The 26,043-nt window shown below is 39.1% G+C and overlaps 2 protein-coding genes across 5 annotated transcripts in view; one reads left to right on the forward strand and one right to left on the reverse strand.

The window, feature by feature from the left end:
• Positions 1–25,783, reverse strand: part of POP1 (POP1 homolog, ribonuclease P/MRP subunit) — a 29,807-nt gene extending 4,024 nt beyond the window's left edge. Inside the window, exons 1-15 of one of the 3 annotated variants that reach the window (XM_027692469.1) lie at positions 25,587–25,783; positions 23,089–23,271; positions 22,073–22,248; positions 19,443–19,691; positions 18,794–18,881; positions 18,315–18,490; positions 17,446–17,696; positions 17,234–17,327; positions 16,356–16,467; positions 15,276–15,395; positions 8,717–8,826; positions 7,180–7,371; positions 6,183–6,337; positions 5,017–5,358; positions 3,582–4,255 (exon numbers count right to left, since the gene is read on the reverse strand). In XM_027692469.1, the coding sequence (XP_027548270.1) occupies positions 3,592–4,255; positions 5,017–5,358; positions 6,183–6,337; positions 7,180–7,371; positions 8,717–8,826; positions 15,276–15,395; positions 16,356–16,467; positions 17,234–17,327; positions 17,446–17,696; positions 18,315–18,490; positions 18,794–18,881; positions 19,443–19,691; positions 22,073–22,248; positions 23,089–23,271; positions 25,587–25,707 (3,033 nt within the window). In that variant the 5' untranslated portion in view covers positions 25,708–25,783 and the 3' untranslated portion in view covers positions 3,582–3,591. Of the gene's footprint in view, positions 1–1,145; positions 4,256–5,016; positions 5,359–6,182; positions 6,338–7,179; positions 7,372–8,716; positions 8,827–15,275; positions 15,396–16,355; positions 16,468–17,233; positions 17,328–17,445; positions 17,697–18,314; positions 18,491–18,793; positions 18,882–19,442; positions 19,692–22,072; positions 22,249–22,757; positions 22,941–23,088; positions 23,272–25,586 lie in introns of those variants that run through there. The other 2 variants (XM_027692468.1, XM_027692470.1) reach the window with 2 other exon arrangements.
• A 163-nt stretch (positions 25,784–25,946) lies between these two features.
• RIDA (reactive intermediate imine deaminase A homolog) overlaps positions 25,947–26,043 on the forward strand; it is a 9,559-nt gene continuing 9,462 nt past the window's right edge. The window contains exon 1 of one of the 2 annotated variants that reach the window (XM_027692495.1): positions 25,947–26,014. The gene's annotated coding sequence lies outside the window, so the exon portion shown is untranslated. Of the gene's footprint in view, positions 26,033–26,043 lie in introns of both variants that reach the window. The other variant, XM_027692494.1, reaches the window with a different exon arrangement.

Raw genomic sequence — 26,043 nt, forward strand, 5'->3', positions numbered from 1 at the left:
GGGATTTGATGAGACCAGTGTTCGCAAAGAACTTTAGTACAGCTGAATTGAATTTGCAAGAGGTAAACTGTGGGTGCTGCTTATGTTGCTGACCTCTGGGAAGAGCATTTAGAAACATGGGATTTTGAGTGGAAGTTTTCTGTGTGTTATATCCTTGGAAAATAGAACAATGCTATTGCTGTTCTGCTTTTCTCAGTCTTAGAGTGCTTCAGAAACCTGCCTTTTGTAGTTTGCTCCAGCAAGCTCTGTTCCTACCATCTACTTCACATGGACATGTGAATGGATCAGGTTTGACATATCTAGCTCTTCCAGATTTAGAGCACTGAAAGAAAACCGTCGAGCTGCATTTGACAACTCTTTGGCTGTGTATTCCACAATCCCCTGAGGCTTCTACTTCCATTGAACAGTCTGTCACCCTGTCAATTATTTTCCCAGATTTGTTTCAACAACCCCAACTGCCTTTCTGCCAGGTAACTTCTTCCATTACTTACAGCCTGCTAAATAGAGTGTCCTGAACATCTTTAACAAACACACAATCTGGACCCAGTCACACCTCACCTCATCCCATAGAGTAATCACCACCCTTCTCTGCAACCTCATTTTCTGGATTTGCAATGGTAAAGAATGTGTATCTTGGAGACTCTCAGCTTGGTAGGTCCATCAGTCACTGTGCTGACAACATGGCAGGCAACTACCATGCAAGTCATGGTTCAGACAGGAAAAGACCCTGCCCCAGGTGAGTCTGATACAGCTGCTCTGAGGGAGCCGAAGAAAGAGCTACAGGAGCAGTGTGTTACCATTCAAGCTCTTCACAGTGCTACAGAGAATGCCAAAATTGCCTTCTGTACTTCATTTTAGCTTCCAAAAGCTCTTGCCAAGCACAGAATGAGAGCTAAGGATTTGTGCTGGCATCCATTTTGAGAAAGTTATCTGGAGGACAGCATGGGAGCCGGAGAGCTTGTGAGAACTGCTTTCACTAGGAGAGAGCTTCCTAGGTTCCCAAAAATGCTCATGTATCACAGCCCACAGGAGCTGGTCCAGATGCTCTGGGGTTGTTAACCAACGTGTAGCAACTGCAGTAAGAGCAGATGTGTGCTGTAAACTACACCTGATTCAACATGATGAGCACAGACATACAGTACAGCTGATACACAGATAACACAGGTTTAATTATCCACAGTTTGATTATCCGGTGTTGACATGGTTTTTATGACTAAGTTACCCTTGAGACACTCAGAATCTGGAAATTGCAACCACAGATAAAAATTTCCTTGCAGCTACATAAAGTCATAGTACTTTTCTGACAAATTTTGGCTGGGAGTTTTGAGCATTTTTAACTTATCGAGTTTGCATTGCTTTTTACAAGGAGTGAAGTCTTAAGGCATCAATCATTGACTTAAAGGAAAACAACTGTGTAACAATATTACAAGATACACAGAACAGGATGCGCTTGGATTCCAGTTTCTGTTCACTGGCTCACCAGAGGCAAGGATCATAAATCAAAAATAAAGAATGGAAATCAAAGAAAAGTAACAGGAAGTGTCAAAATGAAAACCTGGCAGAAATCACCAATAGGAGGAAAAGAAAAAAGACTCCAGATGTTTTTTTTTAAAAAAATAAAAACCTGGGAAAGATTCAGGGAACAAAAGATCTACAAGCAGAAAAGAAAAAATGATAGCTTGGGTGGGGGGGCTTCTCCTCTTTCTCACATACAAGCCAGGTCTACAGTGAGGTAAGAAAATATGTATCTACTAAGATGAGGAAGGCAATGAGGGAAAAAAACCCACATAAGTATCACCTCCCCTCCTTTCTTCCCATGAAGCACAGCTCTGGAAACGTGATCCTACAAATATTTCTAGGGGCTTACAATTCAAAAGGTTCATTAAATTCAGGATTATTACCACAAGATAACTTGATCAGAGCAGCCAGGCTGTAACGTTTAAGGGGCTCCTTATTCACACATACCTACAGGCTGCAGCACTCACATGGCCAGGAGCGTGTGAATCCTAGCCCTGCCAGCACCAAGCTTTTTCCTCTGGGGCCATCTGCTGGCTTTCCTGCAGATGCTTCTCAGGACCTTTCTGGGACGGTGATTGCTTTATCAGGTGCATCAAAGATGCATGGTGCTGGAGCCATTTGGTATGATTTCTCACGGAGCTTTGGTCCAAGCTGTGCTGGAGGCTCCATATCTCTGTCCCACACGCCACCCTAATTCCCACGGGTGGTGCACATTCTACAATCCATCTTCTGAAGACTTAAAAAAAAACAAATCCAGCCCCACTTCCAATACTTCCCTTGTGATCAGAGATGGTTTCGCCCCTTCCCCATGTGTGTGCTATATTTAATCCAAAAACGGTCCTAAATTTTAATAATTTTGAGGGTAAAGCATGCTAAATCCTTCCTCCAACAACTCCAGCCAACATTAATCTATTCGCCTAAGACTTTCAAACAGAACTGTGAGAGAATTAATTTGCAGACTGATACTTAGAAAGACAAGGTTGTTACTTATCCATGTTTAATTTCTCTAAGAATCAAGCTTAGTCAATAGACTCCTGACTCAAGAATAGATTACATTTTTATTTATACATGATAATTTCAGGGTAATTTTACCAACTGGCATATATTTGTATCATGCTGCTACTAAACTACAGCGTATTGTTGTAAATTCCTTTTCAAGCTGCTTAATTCAAGAATGGCTAAATGCTTAAGGCTATCATAAAAAAAACCAACAGAACACCAAAACCTAACAACCTACACGCACTGCCCCAGTCAATTCAAACACCTTTCTCCCTTCATCCCCCAGCATACTTTACAAAGTTTTGACTGTTCGAACAACATTCATGAACCCTACTGTAACATGAAGAAACTTTCAATCCTAGCACATCCCATACAAAAATAATGTCATGTTATAAGGAAGAAAAATACCCCCTATTATTAACAGAAAATGTATGCTGACCCACCACCAGCAATTTGCATCTGCAAAGCTTATTACCGTTCAGACTAGAGAGAGAAACTGATATGCTTTCCATTTTAAAAGCTCCAGTTCCTATAATTCAAAATTATATAGCTGGGCTACATATTATTTGCATTTCATTTAAGCATTAAACTTTCTGTTCAAAGTTTCTCTACTCGGCTCCTTTGCACTGCAGCCACACGTATTCAGATACGAGGAATCAGGAAAGCCACTTGCTATATATACTGGATCAGATTGCATGCAGTTACATGTGAAAGTGCACTGTGAAGCTACAGTCCATCTGACCAAAGGTTTCTAAAATGAAAATGATGGGTTTCTGTATATTGTTACAGCATCCACTGCTTTGAGGAGAAAAATGAAGAATATGCTTCTTTAGAGATAAAGAAGATCGTGATAATGACCTGTTAGAAATCCTTAGCAGTGCAGACGTCAAAAGTAATACTAGGTCTGTTTATGCATTAGCTTTTTCTTGAATAATGCTAAAAAGCCTTTTAATTATTTTATAATCTTAGAGATGTTGGGGCTCAGAATAATCTCAAATTTGAGACAAATTAGAAAGGCCACAGAGCAGAAAACAGGCATTCTTTGGTATTTTTGGCATTTATACTTAATTATACTTAAACTTCAATATTAAGTCTTGCAAATCTGTACTGTAAAGATGCTGGAGTCCTTAGCAAAACAAGCCCTTTTTTATCTGCTGGCTGGTTGTATAACATATAAATTAACCCTGCCAAGCTAACAAAACCCAGAGCTTCTCCACACCCTGCAGCCAATGAAAAATCCCCTCGAGTGACATAACCCAAGACAGTCCTGGAGCAGTGGGAAGTAACATCTGGGAGAGCATCTGACCAAAGACCAAGAATGAGGTCTTCATGGTCTTCAGTTGTGTCTTTATCTGGAACGCTCAGAGGGTCACCTTCTAAAGCCTTTGTGCCACCCTTTTTCTTCTTCTTCTTCTTCTCCTCTTTTTGTCTCTGTACCTTGTCCTTGAATATGTCACGATGTTTGGGTTCTTGAGGACCACAGAAGAGTTTGTCTTTGCTTAGATGCAGCAAGTCATCTTCTGTTGGGATGCAAATCATGGCATGTAATTCAGGGTTCCCCTTTCTCAAGAGTGACAAGTTGACCCAGACGAGAGCCCTTGGATAGCTCATCAGGATTGGCAAAAAAACATCTTCAGTCATTTCTTTCTGTCCCAGTCGAGAAATAAGACGGATTCGCCGATCTTTTCCAGCAGTGGGATAGCACCAGGCTGATAACTGCCTTAGTAGTTTCTCACTCCTATTAAAAATTTTCAAAAATAAATATAATGGATAGTTATTAACAAGCAGTACAACAGAAATCCAGCACGCCACATATTTGCAAGAGCATGATTAATAAAAGCCCTGGAGTTTTCAGATCACTCTTAGCACAAAAAGAACATGGGGGAATGGAATTCATGTGTCTTCTTCAGAAGGAAGGTGACATTACTTGTTAAAACCCTCAAAACTTGTTAAACCACAAATACTCTAAAACCTTCAGTGACATTAATGAAGTCCAGAACTTCCAATGTTTTCTTCTCTGGTAACTACACAAAACTACACTAAGACTTGCATTCAGGCACTTTCCAAACGCTGTTGCTGCCCTCATGCGTTGCACTGGAATGCAGGGATTCTCTATTTTGTTTGGAGTGCAAGAACCCCCTGTGATGATGTATTACAGAAGAGAATGCAAGACGATTTTTACAGCAACAGCTTTAAAATCAAAAACATGAACCTCTAAAAGCTCCATCCACCTGGAAGCAGCCAGAATACGCCAACTCTAAGAACACAGTAAACTCCAGAGTGTTATTTCAGGAATTTACTTCATCTAGTCTCTAAGTTTGCTGGGAAAAAGCAAAGGACTTCCACTTAACAGTAAACTCTGATCCATGCAAAACTATTTAATCTGACTGTATTTGGATCAAATAATTCCCTTATCTTAATATTCAAGGCTAGGCTCTTCTTTTCCTCAATTCAATAATTCCAATAAAGAAATAACATGTGTGTATCATTTTGACATACCTGAGAACAATAAAGTCACTTGTCTTAGTTTCATCTCTCTCACCAAGTTCATGGGTGCTTGTAACATCCTCTGTCTTTAGGACACCTTCAGAACTTGTTATTTCCATGGTCTCCTCTACCTCACCAGTCTCAGGGGAAGTTTCTCTGACCACTTCTGCTTTGGGGTCACAATAATTATGCCCTTCAGTTGTGCAGCACTCAGGGTGTGGGGAAGAAGGACGTACAAATCCTCCTGAAGCTTTCATTCTTCCTTCCCAGTTCTTTGTCAGCTGCCCCCAAGGACAGATGAAAGGAGACAGAGTGCCCAGCTTGACATAATTTGCCCTTTTTGCAGGTGGACGTCTAAAGGATAAACCAAGTAAGTAGGTAAGAATATTTGTTTCCTAGGGCTTTACCCAGTACTTAGCACTTCAAAAGGCTGTCTACTTTTTCCTGCTAGTCTAATGATGTCTTCTGTTTTCAAAATCAAATATTTAGAGCAGAAAGTTAACTGTGCATTCCCTTTGTTATCTCATTGAACAAGAATTTTGAAGTTACAATCTAGAAAACACTGCTGTATGTTTGACAACCATATCCGTTCAGCCACGCTGGAAATGTCTATGTGCTGTGATTGACACCACCACCTTTTCCTCTGAACTTCTCCTACGTTCCCCTCCTAGCTTGAAGGGCAACCAACACCAGTTGGTGTAGAGGACACTTTCAGCTACTCCATACTCATGGTTAAGAGTTTTGTTGCAGTGAAAATGAAGGAAAACTTCAGAATACCTGACATTTTAAAAGTACACACTGAGATGTACTTCTTAATTCACTTTATTCTTTAACACTTGGTAAGTACTTTGGTATTTTGCCTTTCCATTCTCTTACCTCCTCCCTCATTTTCTGCTTAGGGAAATTGGAATAGCTTTGTTTATTTTATTGTTTTGCAGCCTTGTTACAGTCCTATAACTGAGCATGTCTCTGGGAATGGAACGTTTAATTCATATGCCCTGTTTAGCAGAGTTAAATATATCTAGTATTCTTTTTTATAATACAAGATTTAAAGCATTAGTGAAAGATGTCAATATTAAGTTCAAGTTTAAATTAACACAATGACAGATAATTAAGGGAATATTTTAAGCTGTATTCCTTTTTGTCATTCTCGTAATTAATTTTTAAGTTAATATTACCGTTTGAATTGTTCAAGAAGACTGGTTTCCAGTTCTTTGGCAAACTGCCTTCCTGCCTGGCAGTCTGGGAAATCATTTGGAGTGTGAGGTGTTCTTTGATATTCAGAATGCTTTAACGCTTCTTGCAAGCCACCGACACGTACACCTTGATATATCTGTTATAAAAACCAAACACTCAAAAAGCAATGTTTGTACTGATTCCGGCTTCCTAACTGAAACAAAACATTAATGCTCCAGAAGGTACTGCCTTAGAAAATTGGAAGTCTAACACTTTAGCTTTCAAAAAATAAACTTAAGTATGGTTTCTACAGTTCTATACGCCTATTTCAACAAAAATCTTAGCAATGCTCTATAAATTTAATTCTGAAAAACTATCAATGAAACTGAAAAGAATTTCACAGGTTCTAATCCTTTACATTGCCAGGAATGTTGTAATACTTCAACAGTCACTGCCCAATCTATACCACACAACAGGTATCACTGCAATTAATGCCCCTGCACATTCAAAAGCATAAATTTAACTGCAGAAAGATATTAAAACTGCCACCTAAACATTCAAAGCAGGATGCTCCAAACAGCATCAGAGGAGTATTCAAGCTTAACTCAAATTTTGTGTTTCAAGCTCTCTCCCAAATCAGAGGCAACCAGTTTGTTGACAGAGGTGGAGATAGCCAAGCTGGAAATAGATTAGCAGCAGGCACCAAATGATTTCTCTTTAGAGGCATATTCCTGCAGAAACACAAAACCAGAGAGCTATAGCTTCAGCTTCCTCTCCTGACTCTCCACTGATTTGCTGCTTTTAGATGCTATGTAAACATAGTTATACCCAACAGAAGATTCAGTCATCAAACCAGTTCATACGCGCTCTTTTAAAGTGGGATTTTGATCCTGTAATTGTGAATTGGTTATACAATGTGAAGTATACTCTCTAAAATCGATTAATTTAAACCAAATTATTTGTCATATTTACTTGCAATTTGGCATCAAAGTCACTTACAAAAGGAATCCAGAAAGCCATGCCCCAGCCCTTTGGGAGATAGATATCCCAGCCACTCCCCCATCCTGGTCGATCTTCTCCAGCCATTTTCCCTGGCTGCTGCACCAACAGTATGGGAATCTTAGATTCACAAGGACCCAAATCAAGGTGTGATCCAGGTACCAGTAACTGAGCTCTCATACGGTTTAAATCCTGAGAAGGAGGAGACATTTCCCAGAAGTTAGTAACCATTCTTCTTCCCTCTTCCAGATACCTTTCCAAGATACAAAGAAGAACTGAGCTTACAGTTAGGAAAAATATTCTAGTAATATACTATATATTTTAACAGAATTTTATCAGGGTATGAAAAATTATTTTAGAAGAGTATCAAGCACCCTCTTATCATCCTTCTTACTTTTGTAGTCCTTGATGGAGAGCAGGTACTGAAACTCAGGGCAAAAAAATGTACAACACAGATGAAGGAAGAAAAACGTTGCAACGTTGTATTATAGATTTGTGCACAAGACTAGACTGAACAGGTGCTTTCAGACAGTTTGTCAATACATAGAGCAAATCTGAACTACATCCAAGGAGATGGGAAGAACATTTGGTCATGAAACAGTTCCACATAAAGCATGCTGGCACCAAGGCTTTGTCAATCACCAGTTGTTATATTCCATTGTCCCACATTAAGAATACATTTATAAAAAAACAGACCATCAGACTCCCTCTGTTTTATAAGGTAAACATTAAATTTCATGATAGCATGAAAAACACTGTCATCTACAAAAAGATTGTGCTGATAACTGTCATGTGCTAGTGCAATATTTTCCAAGAACTCTCCTTTTTTAACACTATGCCAGCCAGTTTGAAAGAGCACAAAACTAATTTTGAGAGAATATTTATAAAGATCTTTCTGCCATGCAAGTGTTTACTCTTTCTGATTACAATGGTGCTGAAAGTTTATCACCTGTTGTGACTTAACCACCACATAAAGTGCAATTCACCCACAAACTCTCTGGGCTGCTCCTCCGTTGTGAATGAAAATGTCAAGATAGATTTCAAACCTGCAATAGCAAATTTAAAGTTCTCTACAAATCATGAGTTATTGCCCAGAATGCCCACAGCATAGTGTGCTGCAGTTCAGAACCAGAGGATTTATTTCCTTCCAACTTCCACGGTTCTTTTATCAGGAGAATAATCCTGGCTACGAGTGAAAGGCCAGAACCTCTCTCTGCCACTTATCTCTCTTATCTGCTGCACTTGAGTCAAGGTGATGTAGGAAAATCTAATTCCAAACTCTTCTGATAAATAAACCTACAACTATTTAGTCCTGTAGACAATGCAATAAAGCTTTCTTTTAATTGAGTCGTGAATAATGGTTGTGTAAGAACATTATACAAAGGCTACAAAAAATCACTTCAAGTCAGCAACTGCATACTACGACATTAGGAAACCACTGATCGATCTTGGATTTATACAAGTCTCAAGAGCCTCTTTCTAGGGACTCTATGGACCATTAGCCATTGTCTCTGTGGCAATCCACCTACTTAGTTACCTGCTCTGAGATTTTATTTTCAGTGACGTTCTTACAGATGTCCTGGTCCCAGATAAAGCTGTGAGCACAGTCTACAGGTACACCCTTCAGGTACAGCTGCCTAACTTTATCTAGAAAAGAAGAGAACCTTTAAACAAAATTCAAACAATTTTTGTGGTTTAAATATCAAATTTCCAAAATCACTCCACTATCATAAGTACAATGGGCAGACAACCAAGGAAAGACTATTAAAAGCTTAACAAGCATCACTGCTGCTGGAGTAGACTCCTATCATGTTTTTCCAAATACCAAATATGAAACAAACTGTTAGAAGAACTAACCTGGCATTTTTTTACCAGCATTTCTTATTACAAATGACATCACCTTTGGCAATCTAAATTAGATCTTTACATGCCAACTTTAACGTTCTGGAATGTGACCTTTCAGGCAGAGTGTGAAATTCAACAGGTTTGCTGAAAATCAGGAAGAGTAACATTACAAATCCTGAAATAAGTCTGCCTAAGTAGACTTGTAAGAAAAGTGAGTATTACCTTTAAGAAATGTACATACAGGAAATATTTGTATGGAAATGACTAGCATGCAACTACTTATTTAGCACTAGTTTTCCATTCTGGATCTTTTCAGACTCTGCACTTCAAGGAAGGGACTATTCTTCCTTATGTCTGCACAAATCAACAGTTGTGTACATTACTGAAGATAAATAACACTTCTAGCTTTAAAACTTGAAGTATTAAATACCCTATCTCTTCTGTTTTGCAATCTAAGCAAAGCAAAGAAAGTGTATACCTACCTTTAGTGATCTGTGGATTAAAAGCCTTCAGTGTACAGTATGTAATGTATGCTGATCCATATTTTAAGTAAAATAATTTTTATCCATAAATAATTCAATGAACTTATTAATAGTTCTGTGATTAAAACTTAGAGTGACTGCTCCTCATTTTGTCATCTACAAGGTCTTACACATTAAAGGAACAGAACATGTCAGAGTTTGTTTTGTTTTTTAAAATTACTTAAGTTTTTTAAAAATGGTTCCACTAATTTTTCCAGGTAATGTTGACATTGAAGCACAGAAGATAGGGACTATTCAGTGGTAATAACAATACAATAGGTACTGTCAAACATAACTGCAATAACTGTTCATTTAAAATCCATACTCTTTAAGATGTCCCCATTACTAAAATTTGCAAAATCCTTTGCAAAAAATATTACCTATGGCACCATTCGTGACAGTTTCATGGTGTTATCAAGTTGATACTTGCTATGCATTCTTGCTAATGAGTTAGATTTATGTAAGAAATGCTAAAGAAGTTATCAAATTAGGGTGACATTCCTTCAAATTAAGAACAATACAACTAAAAAGAAATTCTTGCCAATTAAGCCAGAAGAATTCCTTCTCAGACCAAAAATCAAGGACAGGAACCTGATTAAGAACCTAAGAGAGCTCAACACTTCTAGAGACAAAGCACATTTTATCTGAAGGTACAGCAAATATCAATGCCCCAAAGGAAGGAGAAAAGACAGCAACAAAACTATAGGTAGTGGTGGTGGGGAATTCCTTTCTGACTCTTATGTGACTTAGGGCACATACTTACAAGCAAACATAAGGTAAGGAATGAACCTTTTCTACTGTACAGAAAGCATTTGCGAACACCAAAATCTCTTTATGTTAAATCATTTAAACATGTTCTAGTTCCTTCACTGTAAATTATACACTGTAACTTTTTGTGCTTTTTTTTAACATTTTTCTTATTACCACAGTTCAGGCAGTCTATCCTTGTCATATTCTTGGAGTTCTTTACAATTCCTGTATACTATAATGGCATGAATATTTTTTCCCACTACAGAAAGCCCTTTTAAGTCAGTCTCTTTCCATCACCACCATGCATCCAATATCTTCCTCACTACCTTAAAATACTCTTCTCTAACTTGGTACATTCTTTCTCTTTGATCCCCACTACCTTGGAGAATTTATTCTTTCTACTAAGCATACTGTAATTCAAATCATAATCCTAAACTCTCACACCAGTTCTTACTTCTTACCTCTCTCCCGTTTTCTTCAGTCCACATTTTAAGATTGCTGGGGAAATAACCCTACTGATGAATAAGTTGCTGATGATAGTGGAAGATGTTAGGGCTAGTATAGGAAACAAGAAGTTGCATTACTAAGCACAGAAAGCTCAGTGACAGGCTGCTTCTGCTGGTGTCAATGGTTGGTGCTTAGAAAACACAAACAGATAGAGGGAGGTTTTGTTCCATTTCAAGCTGTTGATCTGATTTGCACAGCTGATTATCTGAACAGTCTTAGAAGACAGGCCTAAGAGTTGAAAATTCTCTTTCCTCCCTTTTGCAAAAAAAAAAAAAAGGCCAAAAATAAGCAGTTTCAGAGTCCTGTGTACATAGGGGTGTATGTATCAGGACAACTGAGGACAGATACCTAAACTTCTGCAAGAGATGTGTTTACAGGCAAGGACCCAGGCTCTGTGTCTGCAGAAGGAACTTCAGCTCATATATCTTTCATGGTGTATTTTCCTTCTATGCATCTCATTCATGCATCTATATGTATCATTTAAAAGCTTCACCATACTCCATGCTGACTGGTTTTTAAGGCTGTGGAATTTGCTTTCTCCCACAGAAGACAGTAAATACATATCAAAATGTCAGAAGTATACTTTAAACTGGAGAAAAGAACAGCACTAATGTGCAGTCATGTGAGAACTGATTGCTTACGGGGAGCCTTGACTTCCAGAAGGCATAAAGCTGCTGAGAAGGCAGTGAAAAATGATTTATCCTCCAGCCTGAAGAAATGAGGACAGTTTTTTGATTAAATCCCATCAGCACGTGTCCATAACACACAGCTTTCACACATGCATATGCATTCAAGAGCGCAAGTAACTGGGAAAGACTGAAATTACATTTGATTTGTTAGCATGTCACTCACAGGGAAAAACTACTCAGGCATACCTTAGAACAGCATTTCGGAAAAAAAAGCAATATGGACAGATGTGTATCAATTTCACAGAGTGCATGTATGACAATTCACAAGCAAGAATGATGGCTGTAACTTACCTAAACTATTCACTCATTTGACAAACAAATGCAAATTAGTAAAGATTGTCTAAGAAAATCAGTTAGCTTTTATATGACCCTGAAGAAAAAGAAAGGCTAAAGTGCATACAGAATCTGCTACTATAAGCAGTGGCATTTCAATCTTACTAATACCAATCCTAATAGCATTTGAGTGTCTGGGAATTAAAATGGGAAAAAAGTGTGGAATACAGAAATGATTCCTTTTTAGTGCTCAACCAACATGATGTCATTAAGGCAAATGAATGACTATTAATATTTTTTAAATTGAGATCAGTTGAAAATACTAGCACATCTGAGTAAGGCTACAACACAACCAAGGCTCAGAAAGTTTATATAGTTCTAAGGCTCATAAAAAGATATTTTTTTTCTTACAGAAGGGGAAAACTAATACCACTGAAATGGAATTACAGATCTTGGAGAAGTCTAACTTTTTTCTGGGTGGGTGTTACTGTGGAAATGTTGATAATACTATTGCTGTAGTGATGTATCTATGTGCCATGATTAAATTCCTTCCTTTTCTGGTTGAACAAATTGCCCTTCAAAAAAAAGTGAAGAGGAGGACAGTCTCCATTCCCGGGTTACTCCTGGCAAAAGAACCAGTAGAATGAGGGGATAGAACTGATTGGAAAAATACTAGTGAAAATGCTAAGTCAAACTAGAATAATCTTTAGGAATACATTGCTTTTGATGAAATTCTGGCTGGATATTTCACTCATCTGATTCCAAGTGTGGCCAATAATAGGGGCCTAGGGAAGAGTACATCTTGAATCAGTACATCTTGTTGCATTTCCTCACTCTGCCAGTTCTTGTGGCTTACAAACTTCTTCAGTTAGAGGTGATTCTTTTGCACTGAGTGGCTTGCAATAGGTTCTCCTTCATATATTTAACTGATTTTAACTTCTTCAAACCTGCCAGGCAACCAAGGAGGCTTACAGGAAAAAAGAATAAATCAAAGTGATAGACTTAGCAATGCTGGGTTAATGGCCAGACTTGATCTTAGAGGTCTTTTCCAACCTAAATGATTCTATTATTCTAACTGATGTATAAAGGCAGTGAAATAGGCAACAAGATCCCATGCTCTGAAGAGATTATAAACTAGCCTGAATTCAGAAAGACCTTAAAATGGGTCCTGAAACAGTGAATTGCGGCAAGAAAGTGTAATGATTGCACAGAGAACAGATTAGACATAAAATGGATTCTGCACAATTATGTCTAGGTTTCCTTTTATTAATACATATGCAATTTTACTTTTTCTTTCAAAAACAACAAGAACCAAATGCACTTGAATGTTTTCACCTGATTAGAAAATTATCTAAGTATCTGAGTTAAATATTTAACTCAGATTAATTTTCTAGAAGGATTTAAAAAAAATGTAAATTCTCTGCTTTTAACTACTTTAACAAGGAGGCTCATTAAGGCAGAAATAAATCACAGGTAGTAGCTGACACAAAGTCAACTACAAAATTAGGTTAAGAACAAAAGTCTTTAGAGAGTAACAATAGCCTCTCTTTCCAACTAACATGGAAGAATACTCTGAGCGAAACAGGAAAGTGGGAGTTAGACCCCAGTCTTGAGATGTGAACTACCACGCCAGAGGATTCCCCCACTGCACAGGTAATACGTATGCAGGATCTTGTGAATGATTCTTCCCACGCAGCATGAGGAAGTCAAACTTAGGTGGGAAATGTAGAAAGCAGCTGCCACTTTCCCTGCTAAACCATCAGTTCCTCCTGTTCTCTCCCTAATTACAAGAACGTAGGAGGGCTGTCCTCTCCTCTTCTACTCCCTTACCATGACATCCCTTTGATTTTCTACTGGAAGACAGCTGTATTGTCTGTCTTCTTTCATTTTTCTGCCTCCTCAACTTTTTTAGTGATGTGTAACACTAAGTCATTTAGCAGAATCCACATTGGAAGGTATTAGGCAGTTTACCTTCCCTTGCTAGCTGAACAAGGACCTTCTCCCTCTCCTGAATAAAAGTCAGAGAGGACAGAAGCAGCTTTAATTTCATGATGAAACACAAAAAAAGACTCATAAAGAAACCAGAAAGCAACACCAAGATTTCTGAGTACTTGTGGTTTGGAAGATTTTTTGTAAGTAAAGGATAACCCCAGGTAGAAAGATCTTGAAGATGGACATTTCTAGCTAGCCACAGGAAAAACACAAAGGTCCTCTTGACTCCCTGTCTTACATCATTACCTCTTTACCATGATCATCCTTCCTGAGGGACAAACAGCTCTGGCAGTGAGAGAGAAACTACTTTTAGACATTTCCAATACCTAGATGCCTTATCTTGATCTTGCCTCCTTGAACACATCTTCAGACATGGCAAGCAGAATGAAGGGAGCCAAATTACATTTTGCAGTTGCTAACTCCTCTATCAGCTCAAACCAGTATCCTTAAACAAGTGCTACATTGCTTACCTTACTTTTCAACAGGAAGGAACCAAAGTGGAGGTCATGTATGGTGCAGCATTTCCAACAGGAACACTAATGATGAGAAACTTAGCTGAGCAGAACTAATTAACAGAAAGGCTGTTCTAGGGTGTAGAACTGGAGGATGTAAGAAAATGAAAATAACAGAATTGTGCAGAGAGCTAAAAGATAGTAACTGAAGTAGGTGTTCAACCTGACTTAAGTGAAAGGTAAGACTACATTATTCTAGTGTCTTTCACTAGACACATCACCAAGGAAATTAAGTATTTTTAAGTCTCTGGAACTTTCAACTTATCCTATGTGCTACTGCTTGCTAGCTGGCAAGGATGTTTTGTATATTAGGTCAGGCAACCTGTGTCCACTCAACCTAACTGAGAATGCCTACACAGCACTGTGCACAAACCCCACTGTATATACTCTTGTACATTTTTCAAGACCGTTCACATCCAGCTGAATTTGAATTTTGCACTGAAATCCTGTGTAAGTCAGCACTGAAATGAAAATTTCAGAAGTCATGCTTGCATCTTTCATTTTTTAGCATAACCACATCCTGGCCATCTGAAATACTAATCCTGCAACGTTATTATTTTTTCCCAATGAAACTGGAACTTTCATCACTGTAGGACTATAAACCAGAAATAGCAGATATCTTCTTGGAGAGATAGACAGCATCAGGAAGACTAAACAGCAAACAAAAACTTACTAAGCAGCTTTTAGCACCTGGTTGGCCTTGCCAGGATTCGAACCTGGATCATCTGTATGGTCAGACAGAGGCTTCCACTGAGCACAAGACCAGCTTTGGTGCATGTCCCTCCCTCACAACTGCTGTTCTAAAACCTATGCAACTTTCAAGCTGTTTCTGTTCAGCCAGGGGCTGTGGAAAGGGGAAGGAAACATTCTGAAAATCAAAAGCTAAAGGAAAACAGCAAGAGACAATCCATAGAAGATGACAGTAAATGAAAAGAAGTGTAGAGAGAAACTGAAACTCCTCCCTTTGTCAGTCCCACAAGAAGCATAATATAAGCCAGGCATTTTACCTTGGTATTTTTCAAAGTCAGGCATGGCTTTTGTCTTCTTTTTTGGCAAATTGATTCGAGGATCTCCAACAGTCAGGCCAAGTATTGTACCTGGTGGCATTTCTGATGGCGAACTCATCCCTTTAAAAACACACAGATGAACAATGCCATGAAAGCACCAATTAAGTTGTGATCTTTTTCTGCACTAGTATTTTATGCATTTTTCCCTGCAGGGATGTGACACCACCTAAGCCAGTAGAGCAATCCAGAGTACTCTATTTAATGCTTTGAAAACTCACCAATGCTTGTTAAATGTCCAAGACGAAGGAAGTCAACAACAGCAAGGCAAGACTTGGTTTGCATTTAATTTTAAGCATAGAAGTGAGGTCATGCTCACAGACTCAATTCATCCTTTGCATTTGGCACATATCAAAGAACCAACAACCTTTGTTTTATACTTGTCTTCCAGAGAAAGGAAATTTAGAAATGTTTTGTAAAAGATTTACCTCATCTCTGCTTAACTGCCTCACATTGGATAGATAGCTTGAGTATAGTGTGAGATCTACCAAAGCCAGTTCCTTACCTGCTTCAGTGCTAGAAAGTGAGGAGATGTTGTTAACTTTATGATACTTTAAAATTCAGCCAAATATACAACTGTTAATCAGACGCAAACATTTATAAAGCAAGGTATAATACTTGCACTTTGGGTAGAAGACTACTGTTTTATCTGGGGACGTGTTGTACAACTTATTGTCTTAATTTGAGTGTATGAAGGGAGAGAGTAAGAGCATACATCAGACTGTGTATCCCATCAGCAATCTCAAATCTAAGTTTACAAAGAAAACAAACAAGATTCAGTTTATCTATTAAGAGTTTGGACTACACAGATGATTTAAATTCCCTTAAAAACTCTGATGTAACATTTCTCAATTCTTTGCCATGCCATGGTAATTACCTAAGCACATTCTCAAAGGCATCACCCTCTGGATCATGCAAAAAATAAGCATGTCCACACTGAAGTCAACTCATTAACATGCCAATTCTGACCACTAGATTTTAAGAGTCTCCCCTTCCTCCCATAGCACCCACATGCCCAAATACCTTCTAGTAGCTCAAAGATAGCACTTTGACATTGATGAAGAGATACTTTTTCAGAGTCCTTGCAGTTTTCTACCCACCAGTTATTCAGTTCTGACTCTGAGTCTGCCATCTCCTGGAAAACAACACATCTAATTAAACTCAAATGGTTATTTATTACTTTCTATCAGTGTGAATTCACTCTCAGTTTGCCACAACCACTATAGTCACTTTCTCTCCCTTCATGTTTTAAACCAAAATAATTTTTTTATGATTCAATGTAGTCCTATACTTTACAGTAATCCCTAATAAGCTGTTCAATTTAGCCCATGTTCCAAAAATAAAAAAAGCAATGCACAATACTTCCTAATTCTGTCATTATTTCTTACAGAAAGCCAGAAATGTCATGGCCCCCATCATGCTTTGCTGCAAGAGACAAAAAAAAAAACAAACCAACATTAAAACCACAGTGATACTATGTGCCAAGAGGCACACAAAACCCCCACATCCTGGAGGAACTGAATATTTGATTGAAAACACTAAAGTCTGCCCTTTCGTTCTAGTGCTCTACCTCATTGCTTGAGAAAACGATCTAGGGTTTGTCAAATAGAACACAAATTATTCTGGACCTCTCAGCAGAATACATCACTACAGCAGAAACTACACAGCCTGCTCAACAGCACCATTATTTTTATTTTCTTCCTACTGCCACTTAAAATCCAGATACGAGTTCTTCCTGATCAAGAGACCAAATACAGAGAAGATAACAAGAGTAATACACAGGTTAGCCTTTATAATAAGTAAGGCTAGATAATTTATGGTTATTTCTAGCCAAAACAGGCTTACATATGCTAGGAATATTACCGAAATTACACTAACATCCAAACTGCCAATTTCCTTACTGTTTGGACAGAAGCAGCTTTCAGGGTCTCTGTAAGGACCGAATGTGATAACGGGCCAATCAGCCGGTATCTGAGAATCTCCATGCTTCTGTCACTGAAAGAGAAAAATTTCAAGTGAATGTACAACATACATTTTTCTTCCCCAGTACACTATTAAACCAGCTATGTTATGTAGTTATAGGCCACAGTTTCTGACTCTACTATGAACAAACCTGATTGCAATACCAGTAGTCTGTGAGATCCAAGAGTAGGACTGAAATGGATCTCTAGTGCCGTCACCAATTATTTTTTTAACTGGCACAACTTTTTCTCCTTCTTTATCTTCCTTCTTTCTTTTCTTGCCAGGGCTCATAACAACCTCCATTTGTTTTTCCTCTTGAATTGATGTTGTAACAGGCTCAGTAATACAGATTTCTTCAGGCTCTGAACACTGAAAAATTGCTTTTAACTCCCTCAGTATGTCCTTAAGAAAAACAAAGTTTGTATTAGGATGATATGCACTGCCCTGCAAAACTTAAGCACACTTCAAAAAAATTACACTATATTATTTAATTTTCCTATTTGGATTTAAAGGAATAAACTTAATTCTGCTGAATTTAAAGGCTCACTAACAAAAGCTGAAAGTAATATTGAATGTTACTAAGAATTTGTTGTCACAAATTAACATAAGAAAAATTGCTGGTGCACATTTTACTTTTTAATTTTTTTTTTAAAGCTGATAGCTAAGTATCAGATTATGATTACCCGTGATGATATTAAACTTAGCCTGTTGGGGGTGCCAATGGAAAGGATGTGAATCAAGCAACATCATACTGCACATGTATCCCGAAGCAAGTGACACTACAAAACTTTTAACAAGCTCAAACAGTAAATGCGTCAGCAGCATCCACCTTCTGTACCACCTTTATAAAAACAAGCTGCAGAACATGAATATTGTTGCAGCAAAAACAGCTTTCCAACATTTAATTCCTAAAGTCATGTATTATATCCAACTCTTCCATACTTTTCAGATGACATCTTCAGCACTAATATGCATAAAATGCATAAAAAGATAAGAGTTCAACTATATAAAAAAACCCACCTGCTTTAGAGCTGGATGCACCCATATCCACAACTGTCTGTGTTCAGACCCATCCCTGGGTCTCCAAATAAATGTAACAGGACCAAGCATCTCCTCAGGATAGCGATCTGCTCGGTAGAGATTCAGGGAACCCTCGAATCTTCCAGACAGACAACAAGCCTCTTGAAATGTTAATCCTAAAAGAGATGACACTTACTGAAAAACAAAATAATCTCTTGTTTAATAAACAAAATAAAATTGAAATTCAGTCTGGCTGCTGGGTTGCTAATGCTGTACCATAATTAGCTTATTAATAAGCAACTTAATAAGAAAATAAGAATGTCTAGTCCTAGTATGACACATTTTAATTATGTTTTCCACCCAAAATCACAATTCAGTACCAACATTGTTACTGAGACTGGTACATTATTAAAAAAGGAAAATGCTGGATCATCCTTTAGTCTATTCAGAATCTTTCTTTTGAACTACATAAATTTTACCTGTGTCAATGCTACATATTCGACCAAGTTGCTTCAGAAGTTCATCCTCTTTACCAGTCAATTCCAGGCAACAATAATACGATAAGTCCTGAAACAACAGGATAGTGGTAAAGTAAGAATAACTCTTGAAAGTGAGCCTGGTAAGAAAGGACCAGACAGGGCTTCACAATTTACACTGAAGTATTAAGTTTTCATTCTCTAAAATTTGTCAAAGAGGAAGGAAAAATGACTTTTCTTTTCTAACCCAAAATTGTTAGTTATAGGAGGGCTGACAGGTATTTCTCATTTGAGGGCCAACCTCCTCTCAAACCAACAGACCAAAAAGAACATGGAACAAAGTGTCTCTTTTCAATAGCATCCTGCTTAGGAAGATGATACAGGGTTTCACTTAATCTCTTGGCTCTTGAGAAGACTGAAAATGTAGTATTTCAGTCATAGTTACCATAAGAGTCTTCTAAAGATTCATCTTGTTCTCTCTGATACTCGCCACCTTTAATTACAATTATAAAACCTTTTATTTCATACTTAGCAGTTTTTTTAACAGCTGACACAACAATACTTCAAAGAGACAGAAATATTCATTATAACTGAAGAGTTGATTACTTCGCCTTGGCAAAATAACAAAGAAAATAGATGTAAAACACGGTACCTGAAGAAGGCAGTGTTTTGTCATGGCTCGGTAACAAGCCCTGTAGCTCTTCTCTGTAGGGCTGTTTCCTAAACAGTATCCCCATTTCTTTACCATGTGAAATCTCTTTGCATGCCAAATATGCGTTTCCAGCCAAATATTCTTTCTTTGCCTACGATTAAACTCTGCTACCAAATTTATGTGGCGCCTTCTGGCTTTGCGGCATTTAGTCTTTGACTGTTCTTTTTTCTGATGTACAGCTTTCTCTGCCTGTTTTTTAAAAGAGAGGATATGGAAGTAAATCTCGAGAACAAACTTCTGAAAAGAAAAAGGCTGAAATATAATGATACAGGAAGCGCTAACATTAAGTTATACTTTATTCTGATGTTGGATAATTCTTGAGGGTAACTAACACTTCAAAACATTCTACACGAGTGACATCCATAGAGGTGCATCAACGTTTGGGTGAAATCCATACACAAAACAAAATCCCCACACATTCAGAAACTTAACAGTGAACAGTAAGATCTGCTACTTCCTGTCTGAGTTTTTGCCACACATCAGTATATTCACATGAACAAATCCATGTGACATTAAAAACACCTGGAGATTTGAGCTCCTATAGAAGCAGTACAGACTCCCAGATTGTCAGGTAGGACCCTAAGGGTTCTACAATACATAAAAGCAGGCAAAAGAGGACTGTGGTGATATCTTGACCAAATTTTTAATAACCAGACCCAGTCAAGGTCTGAATTATTATGGGTGAATGCATGGCTGGAGAGGAAGGTTTGACTCAATCAACATTTGATTTGTCTTTTTGTGAAGAGAAGTGGTAGAAAGAAATAGGGACTATAAGATACAAAAAGATTCTTAGGATATCCTTTGTAAGCTCACCAAGAAACAGTTGACAACAGACCACTGGTTATAAGAATAGCAAAGGAAAGAGAATCCTAGAAGATTGGTGCCAAGAACACAGAAAACACTGAAGTAACCCATGAAAATTGAAAAAAAAAAGAAAATATCTTCCCATCAGACCCACCATTCCACCTCAGAGGAGGCAATACAAGCCACTGGATCAATGGTAGGGGACTGGCTTAGAAAGGCAATTAGAGAAAAAGGGATGTAGTATTGTAGGTGAAAAATATACATATTTAAGCTTTCTGAAGAGATAAGAGATGGTCCAGGTAAAAGTTTAGATGAAAATGGTCATGATAAAGGATCTTAGACAAATGAAGAAAATGCAGCAGAATTGAAACAGGTAACTTTGAAGATGCAGACCTCAAACACCGCAAAGTAATAGACAGAGCCTTTACAATAGCAAATAATGGAGATATGACAAGCTGTAGGAAAGCATGAAACAAAAGAGACTGTGCAAACTCACAAACTACACCAAAAGACCTGAAGACAGAAAATACAGAAGAAGAAATACAGCTGTACCAGGGCCAGTTAAATAATGTCAAATATCCAGGAGTCATACATGGAGTGGAGACAAGGATGTGAGAGTGTGAGCATGTACACAGAAGTCAGACAAGCTGTCACATGAAAGGAGTTAAAAAAGCAGGACACAAAAGAACATAGACACTAAAGAAATCTAGATCTAACAAGGACAGAGCAAATAACTAACTATGCAAAATAGCCCACACCTTCTTCCTTCAGTTCTCACAAAACAGGCCAAACTGCATCTCTTGTCATGACTGACAAAGCAAAAAGAATGCTAACCAAGATAGTAAAATAAGAGTTATGGGTTATGAAGATCCAATAAAACACACCCTAAGAAACATGTAGTTGGTGTGTAGCAGGGAAGTACCCAAAGCAATTTCTGAACCACTAGCAATTATCTTCAGGAACTGAGGATGGAGGCAGTAAGGTCTCAAAGAACTTACGAAAGACAATGCAAGGGAAAAAAAGAATGCAATAAATACATTTATCAGTCAACCTTAATACACAGAAAATTTACCAAGCAAACTCAATCACTTTAAGGAGTCTCTAGAGATGATAAAGTGATCAATGCCAAACATCAGAAAGATAATTTCCAATAAAATTCTGCTGAAACAATTTTTTAATTTTTTCTTTAAACACACATGAAAGCCACAGGGGGTAAGGAGCAAGTAACTCCATAGGCATATTCTGACTAAATGCTGAAATACTGACACAAAATGAGTTTCATAAGCTACTAGGAATAGTCAATAAGTAAGTCTTAAGCTGCATGCAGCCTGCCAATAACCCCAGTGTACCTCCCACATTAGAGCTATAACACGTGAACTGTCCATCAGCCATGCTGGTTTGAGCCAGCAGGGCCACATCCTAAAACTGTAGTGGTGCAAGGCAGACAGGTCTTACTGAGGACTCTTGGACCACCTGAGACCAGTGCACGACCTGAACAAACCCTCCTGCAGTGGACCCTTTTAACACTACTCTAATAACTTTTCAAGATGTCCAGCAATCGCAAAGCCAAGTGGTTAATGAGACCTACTTGAGCAAACATCTAAAACTGAGGTGTTCCTGCATTTTGTATCCAAATGTCACTCAAACTTTAGGGTACCCAGGGAAGTTTTGCAGATAATTTCAGGTCTTAATATTAATGAATGTACAGCTGAACACTGTGCATTAGCTATGTCCAGTATATCAAATGCTCTAAAATGCACTTATACCTCTTTCCTGGCCATCTCTTGGAGCCGCCTGGGTAGGCGTTTAATATTGTGACTCATCGCTCGCCTTCGCATGTGCCTGGGTAGAGTCTGGAAAACTAGAGAGTTTGAAGACTTCTGCGAAACTGCTTTCAACATGGCATTGATTTCAGCAGCACGAGCTTGAGCAAAGGTAGACACTGCATCAGAAAAGGACTGCATCAGAGCATGACAAATACCAAAAAATAAAGAGAAGGATACTGTACATAAATTATGGAATTACTCCTAGTATATCAGTTCAATACTTGACATAAAAGTAAGTACTGCACACTATTAATGAGGAAATTTCAATTCTTTAGATATCCTGAAGCTTACAGATACGTTCAAGCAAATATTTATACGTGAATGAATCTGAAAGCCGTGGTATAACCAACAAGTCCTATTTGCATTAAACAGTTCTTTGTTAAATTAAAATAGCAATCTTTTCAGATGGTATTCAGAGACATGAAAAGAACTTCAGCGTGGAGAAAAAAAGGAAGCAGTAATCACATTACAGACTGCTTTAAAATGATCAAATAAAAATCTAGAACTTGGTCTTGTTTTATGCTTATGGAGGTCTATCCACTATCAGAGCACTGTCACATTTTGCAAACCTAATCTGCTCTCCTAAATAAACGTTCTGTTAGACAAAAAGCTGTCTTTAACTTACATCATGGGTAAAATCAGTTTCACTGGCTACATTAAAAGCAGATGACTGTCGGTACTCATTTTGCTGGCAAACAGAAACCAAAATGCATATCCCTCACTACAAGCAGGTGCAACTTTTCAACTCAGAAGTCCGAAAGGACCCATTGAACAACAGCTGGTCATTCATTCCAGTTCACAACTACTTCTGTGTTTTGGAGAAAATCAGGAAAAACAGAAGAACATAGCATCAGTTCTAGTTTTTGCTCTTGCACAAAAACAAAGACAGACAGCAAACTTAATCACCAGCAAAATTGTCCTGGACATAAAATTATGACCTTTTCATATATACAAACCCGTTATGTATTTTGGCATTTCCTCAGAAACACTCTGGCATCCTCCTTGCCATCCTCCTCTTCCTCTGGCTCTCTCTCCTCTACTTTGCCCTTTTGAAAAATATTGGTCTTTCCTGTAAGAAGGCCCAGCTGACTGATTTGAAAATTTCTGCTGCTGATGCTGCTGCTCAGAACGAACATCTCCTGGAAGGTTTAGAGATGAAAAGAGGTTAAAGAAATGTAACTGAAAAAGCCATAAGAAATCAGAAGAATTAAGTTCTTTCTTATAGGAGTAAATAAGAATTTTACACTGTCCTGCAGCAAGCCTACAGTAGATTAAGTAACTTTTGCACATTCTGAAAATGGTACCCAATCCAGACTTTGCCTCCAAGAGCCTGACTGAAATCAGTCCATGCAACATCAGTAGTGATTTTTATTATTGTCTAGTCAGGATTTAGTATCAAACCAGCAGTTATTTTTTCCTCTTCCCCCTTTTTTTCCTATAAGCAAACGTATTCTTGTAGGGCACTTTATAATAAGAGCACTTGGCAGTACTTAAAGTTGAAGAGGGCCATGAAGTCCATATTCAATGATTAGTGTATATTTACCCTAACTAACATTATATATTACTTTAGATTATTTCATATTCAGTTAAGTCTTGGTTAGGATTTCTAGTATACCTTGAGATATGGTTCTCAGGCTGTTCAATCTGGAAACCCAATTAAAAAGGGCCCAGACAGCCATTCCCACCACCCCACCCACTTCATCAAGATGAGTGCTTGAGAGAACATGGGACCATACAGTTCAGGGACTTCTCTAGTGAAAAATCAATCTGCATGCGCAGAGAAATGGGGTGAGACGAGCCTGTCCTTTCATCCCAAAAATGCTACCATTGGCATGAAGAACAGGCAGGAGCAGATTCACCTCCAGCAGCATCGATTTATGTGAACTAAAAACGGCAAAGAACCTTCTTTTTCCATTTCAAATAAGCAAGAAGCTGAAGTTTTATGTTCAGTAGTAATGCTGTTACAGCCTGCTGCAACCACACATCATGCAGAACTGCAGTAGTACAGCTAAAAAAGTAATTTGGTGTAGAAAACAGAAATCAGCTTTTATATAGAACCTGGGTTTTCCCTGTGGCTGAGAGCAGCACTGTCCAGGCACCGAGGTGAAGGTGAGAAGGAAATAGTTGGGAAAGAGGGATGGAAGCTGCCTCAGTCAGCAAATCTGCGTAGCTTTATAGTCCAAAATTAACTCATATCACAAACACACCCTCTCAATGGAGGAACTAAAAATTTTAATCAGAAGATAGAAGAGTGTTTCAAAAAGCAGTGAATGACTTAACATCTAAATAAAATTTAAATTATTTCAGCTTCTATGGATATCCATAGTTTTATAACTCCTATTTAGAATTTTTCTTTCTCGTTTCTACAAAATAGCCCTGTAAAACTGAGATACTAACACCACAGAAGAATGTTACATGGATGAAAATCCGCTCTATTTAGTAGAACAAAAAAGCATAACCACGTAATGTTAGAAGTTCCCTGCTACAAATAAAGTTAGAAAAATGTGTTTAATCTGGCAGTACTGCTGTAATGATATTCCAAAATCTTCAGACTGAGCATAATTTGCTATGTCATTCTGTCAGCTTAGGAACTCTTCAGTCACCTAAATACACTGTGACACTTTAGTATTTTTTTGTTCAACCACAAAGACGCAATTTGTCATCTTTTGAAGGCCTCACAGTAACAAGCCCTTTCATATGTGGTGTTTTTCGGTAACAATATACCTAAATTGGAGGGTGTGGGGTGGAAACTGAGGTCCAATTGAAGCATACAGGATGCAGGTCAAAAGACAGACAAAAAAAGCATGTGGCATACAAGCTGGTCTTCAGCTGCAAAGGTTACCTGTGTACAAAATGCTCCAGCAATGACCCAGCGACACTGCCATTTTAGGGACACGTCCAGCTGCCTCCTGCCAATACCCTTCCATAGATACAGGAGCCACAAGCCCCAAGAGGCAAACTGGTCGGGCATCCTGATCTGAGGGAAAATCAGTGCGTTTATCACAGCGCCAGAAGGCTAAAACAGCCTCTCCTGCAGCTCCGAGGTCTGACAGAAAAAGAGGGGGGCCGCTGGATGAAATATAACATCCAAATTCATTTTAAGACTAGGAACCACAGGGATTTGTTGTGTAATCGAATGGATGATACAGAGAAGCGCATATTCCCAGAGTTGTCAGGGTCGGAAAGGACCTCTGGAGATCATCCGGTCCAAACTCCCCCCTCCGTCAAGGCAGGATCACCTAGAGCAGGATACATAGGAACGCGTCCAGGTGGATTTGGAATTACTCTGGAGATGGAGACTCCACGATTCTCCCATATTAACAAGAATTCTGTGCTAACGGCATTCATGGCAGCACCAGGACTAAAGGAGTCTATAGCAGGGGACGAAGCCTTGGGTACTCCCACGGAGGGCACATCGGGGGCTGAGGGGAGGGGGACACCCGGCCGGCCGTACCTGGGGGCGGGCAGGCTCTGCTCCCGCCGCCGGCGAAGGGCCCCGGCTCTGCGGGAAGCGTCACGCTGGCCGGCTGGTTCCTCATCTTCTTGGCCCGCTTCTTCTCCCGCGCCCCAGACATCTCCGGCGGGGGCTGCCGAGCCTCTGGGTAGCGGGGGGAGGCGGCAGGGGCTGGCGGGCGGTGCAGCCACGGGCGGAGCGGGCACAGGCACCGCCACAGACCCAGCGCTCGCTCGCGGCGCGACCTCCACCAGCACACGCGGCTGCTTGCGCCCCGTACGGCACATGCGCATCATGCCCACCCACGCAGCTCCGAGGACTACACTTCCCATAAACCCCTGCGGGCGGAGGCGGACGGGTAGTGCGCCGGTGGGATCCTGAGGGAGGCGGGGAGAGGCGGGCACCGACGGCAACACCGGCACCGACGGCAACACCGGCACCGACGGCAACACCGGCA

The sequence above is a fragment of the Neopelma chrysocephalum genome, unplaced genomic scaffold (genome assembly GCF_003984885.1).
Source record: "Neopelma chrysocephalum unplaced genomic scaffold, ASM398488v2 Primary Assembly neopelma1_86, whole genome shotgun sequence".
NCBI lineage: Eukaryota > Metazoa > Chordata > Aves > Passeriformes > Pipridae > Neopelma > Neopelma chrysocephalum.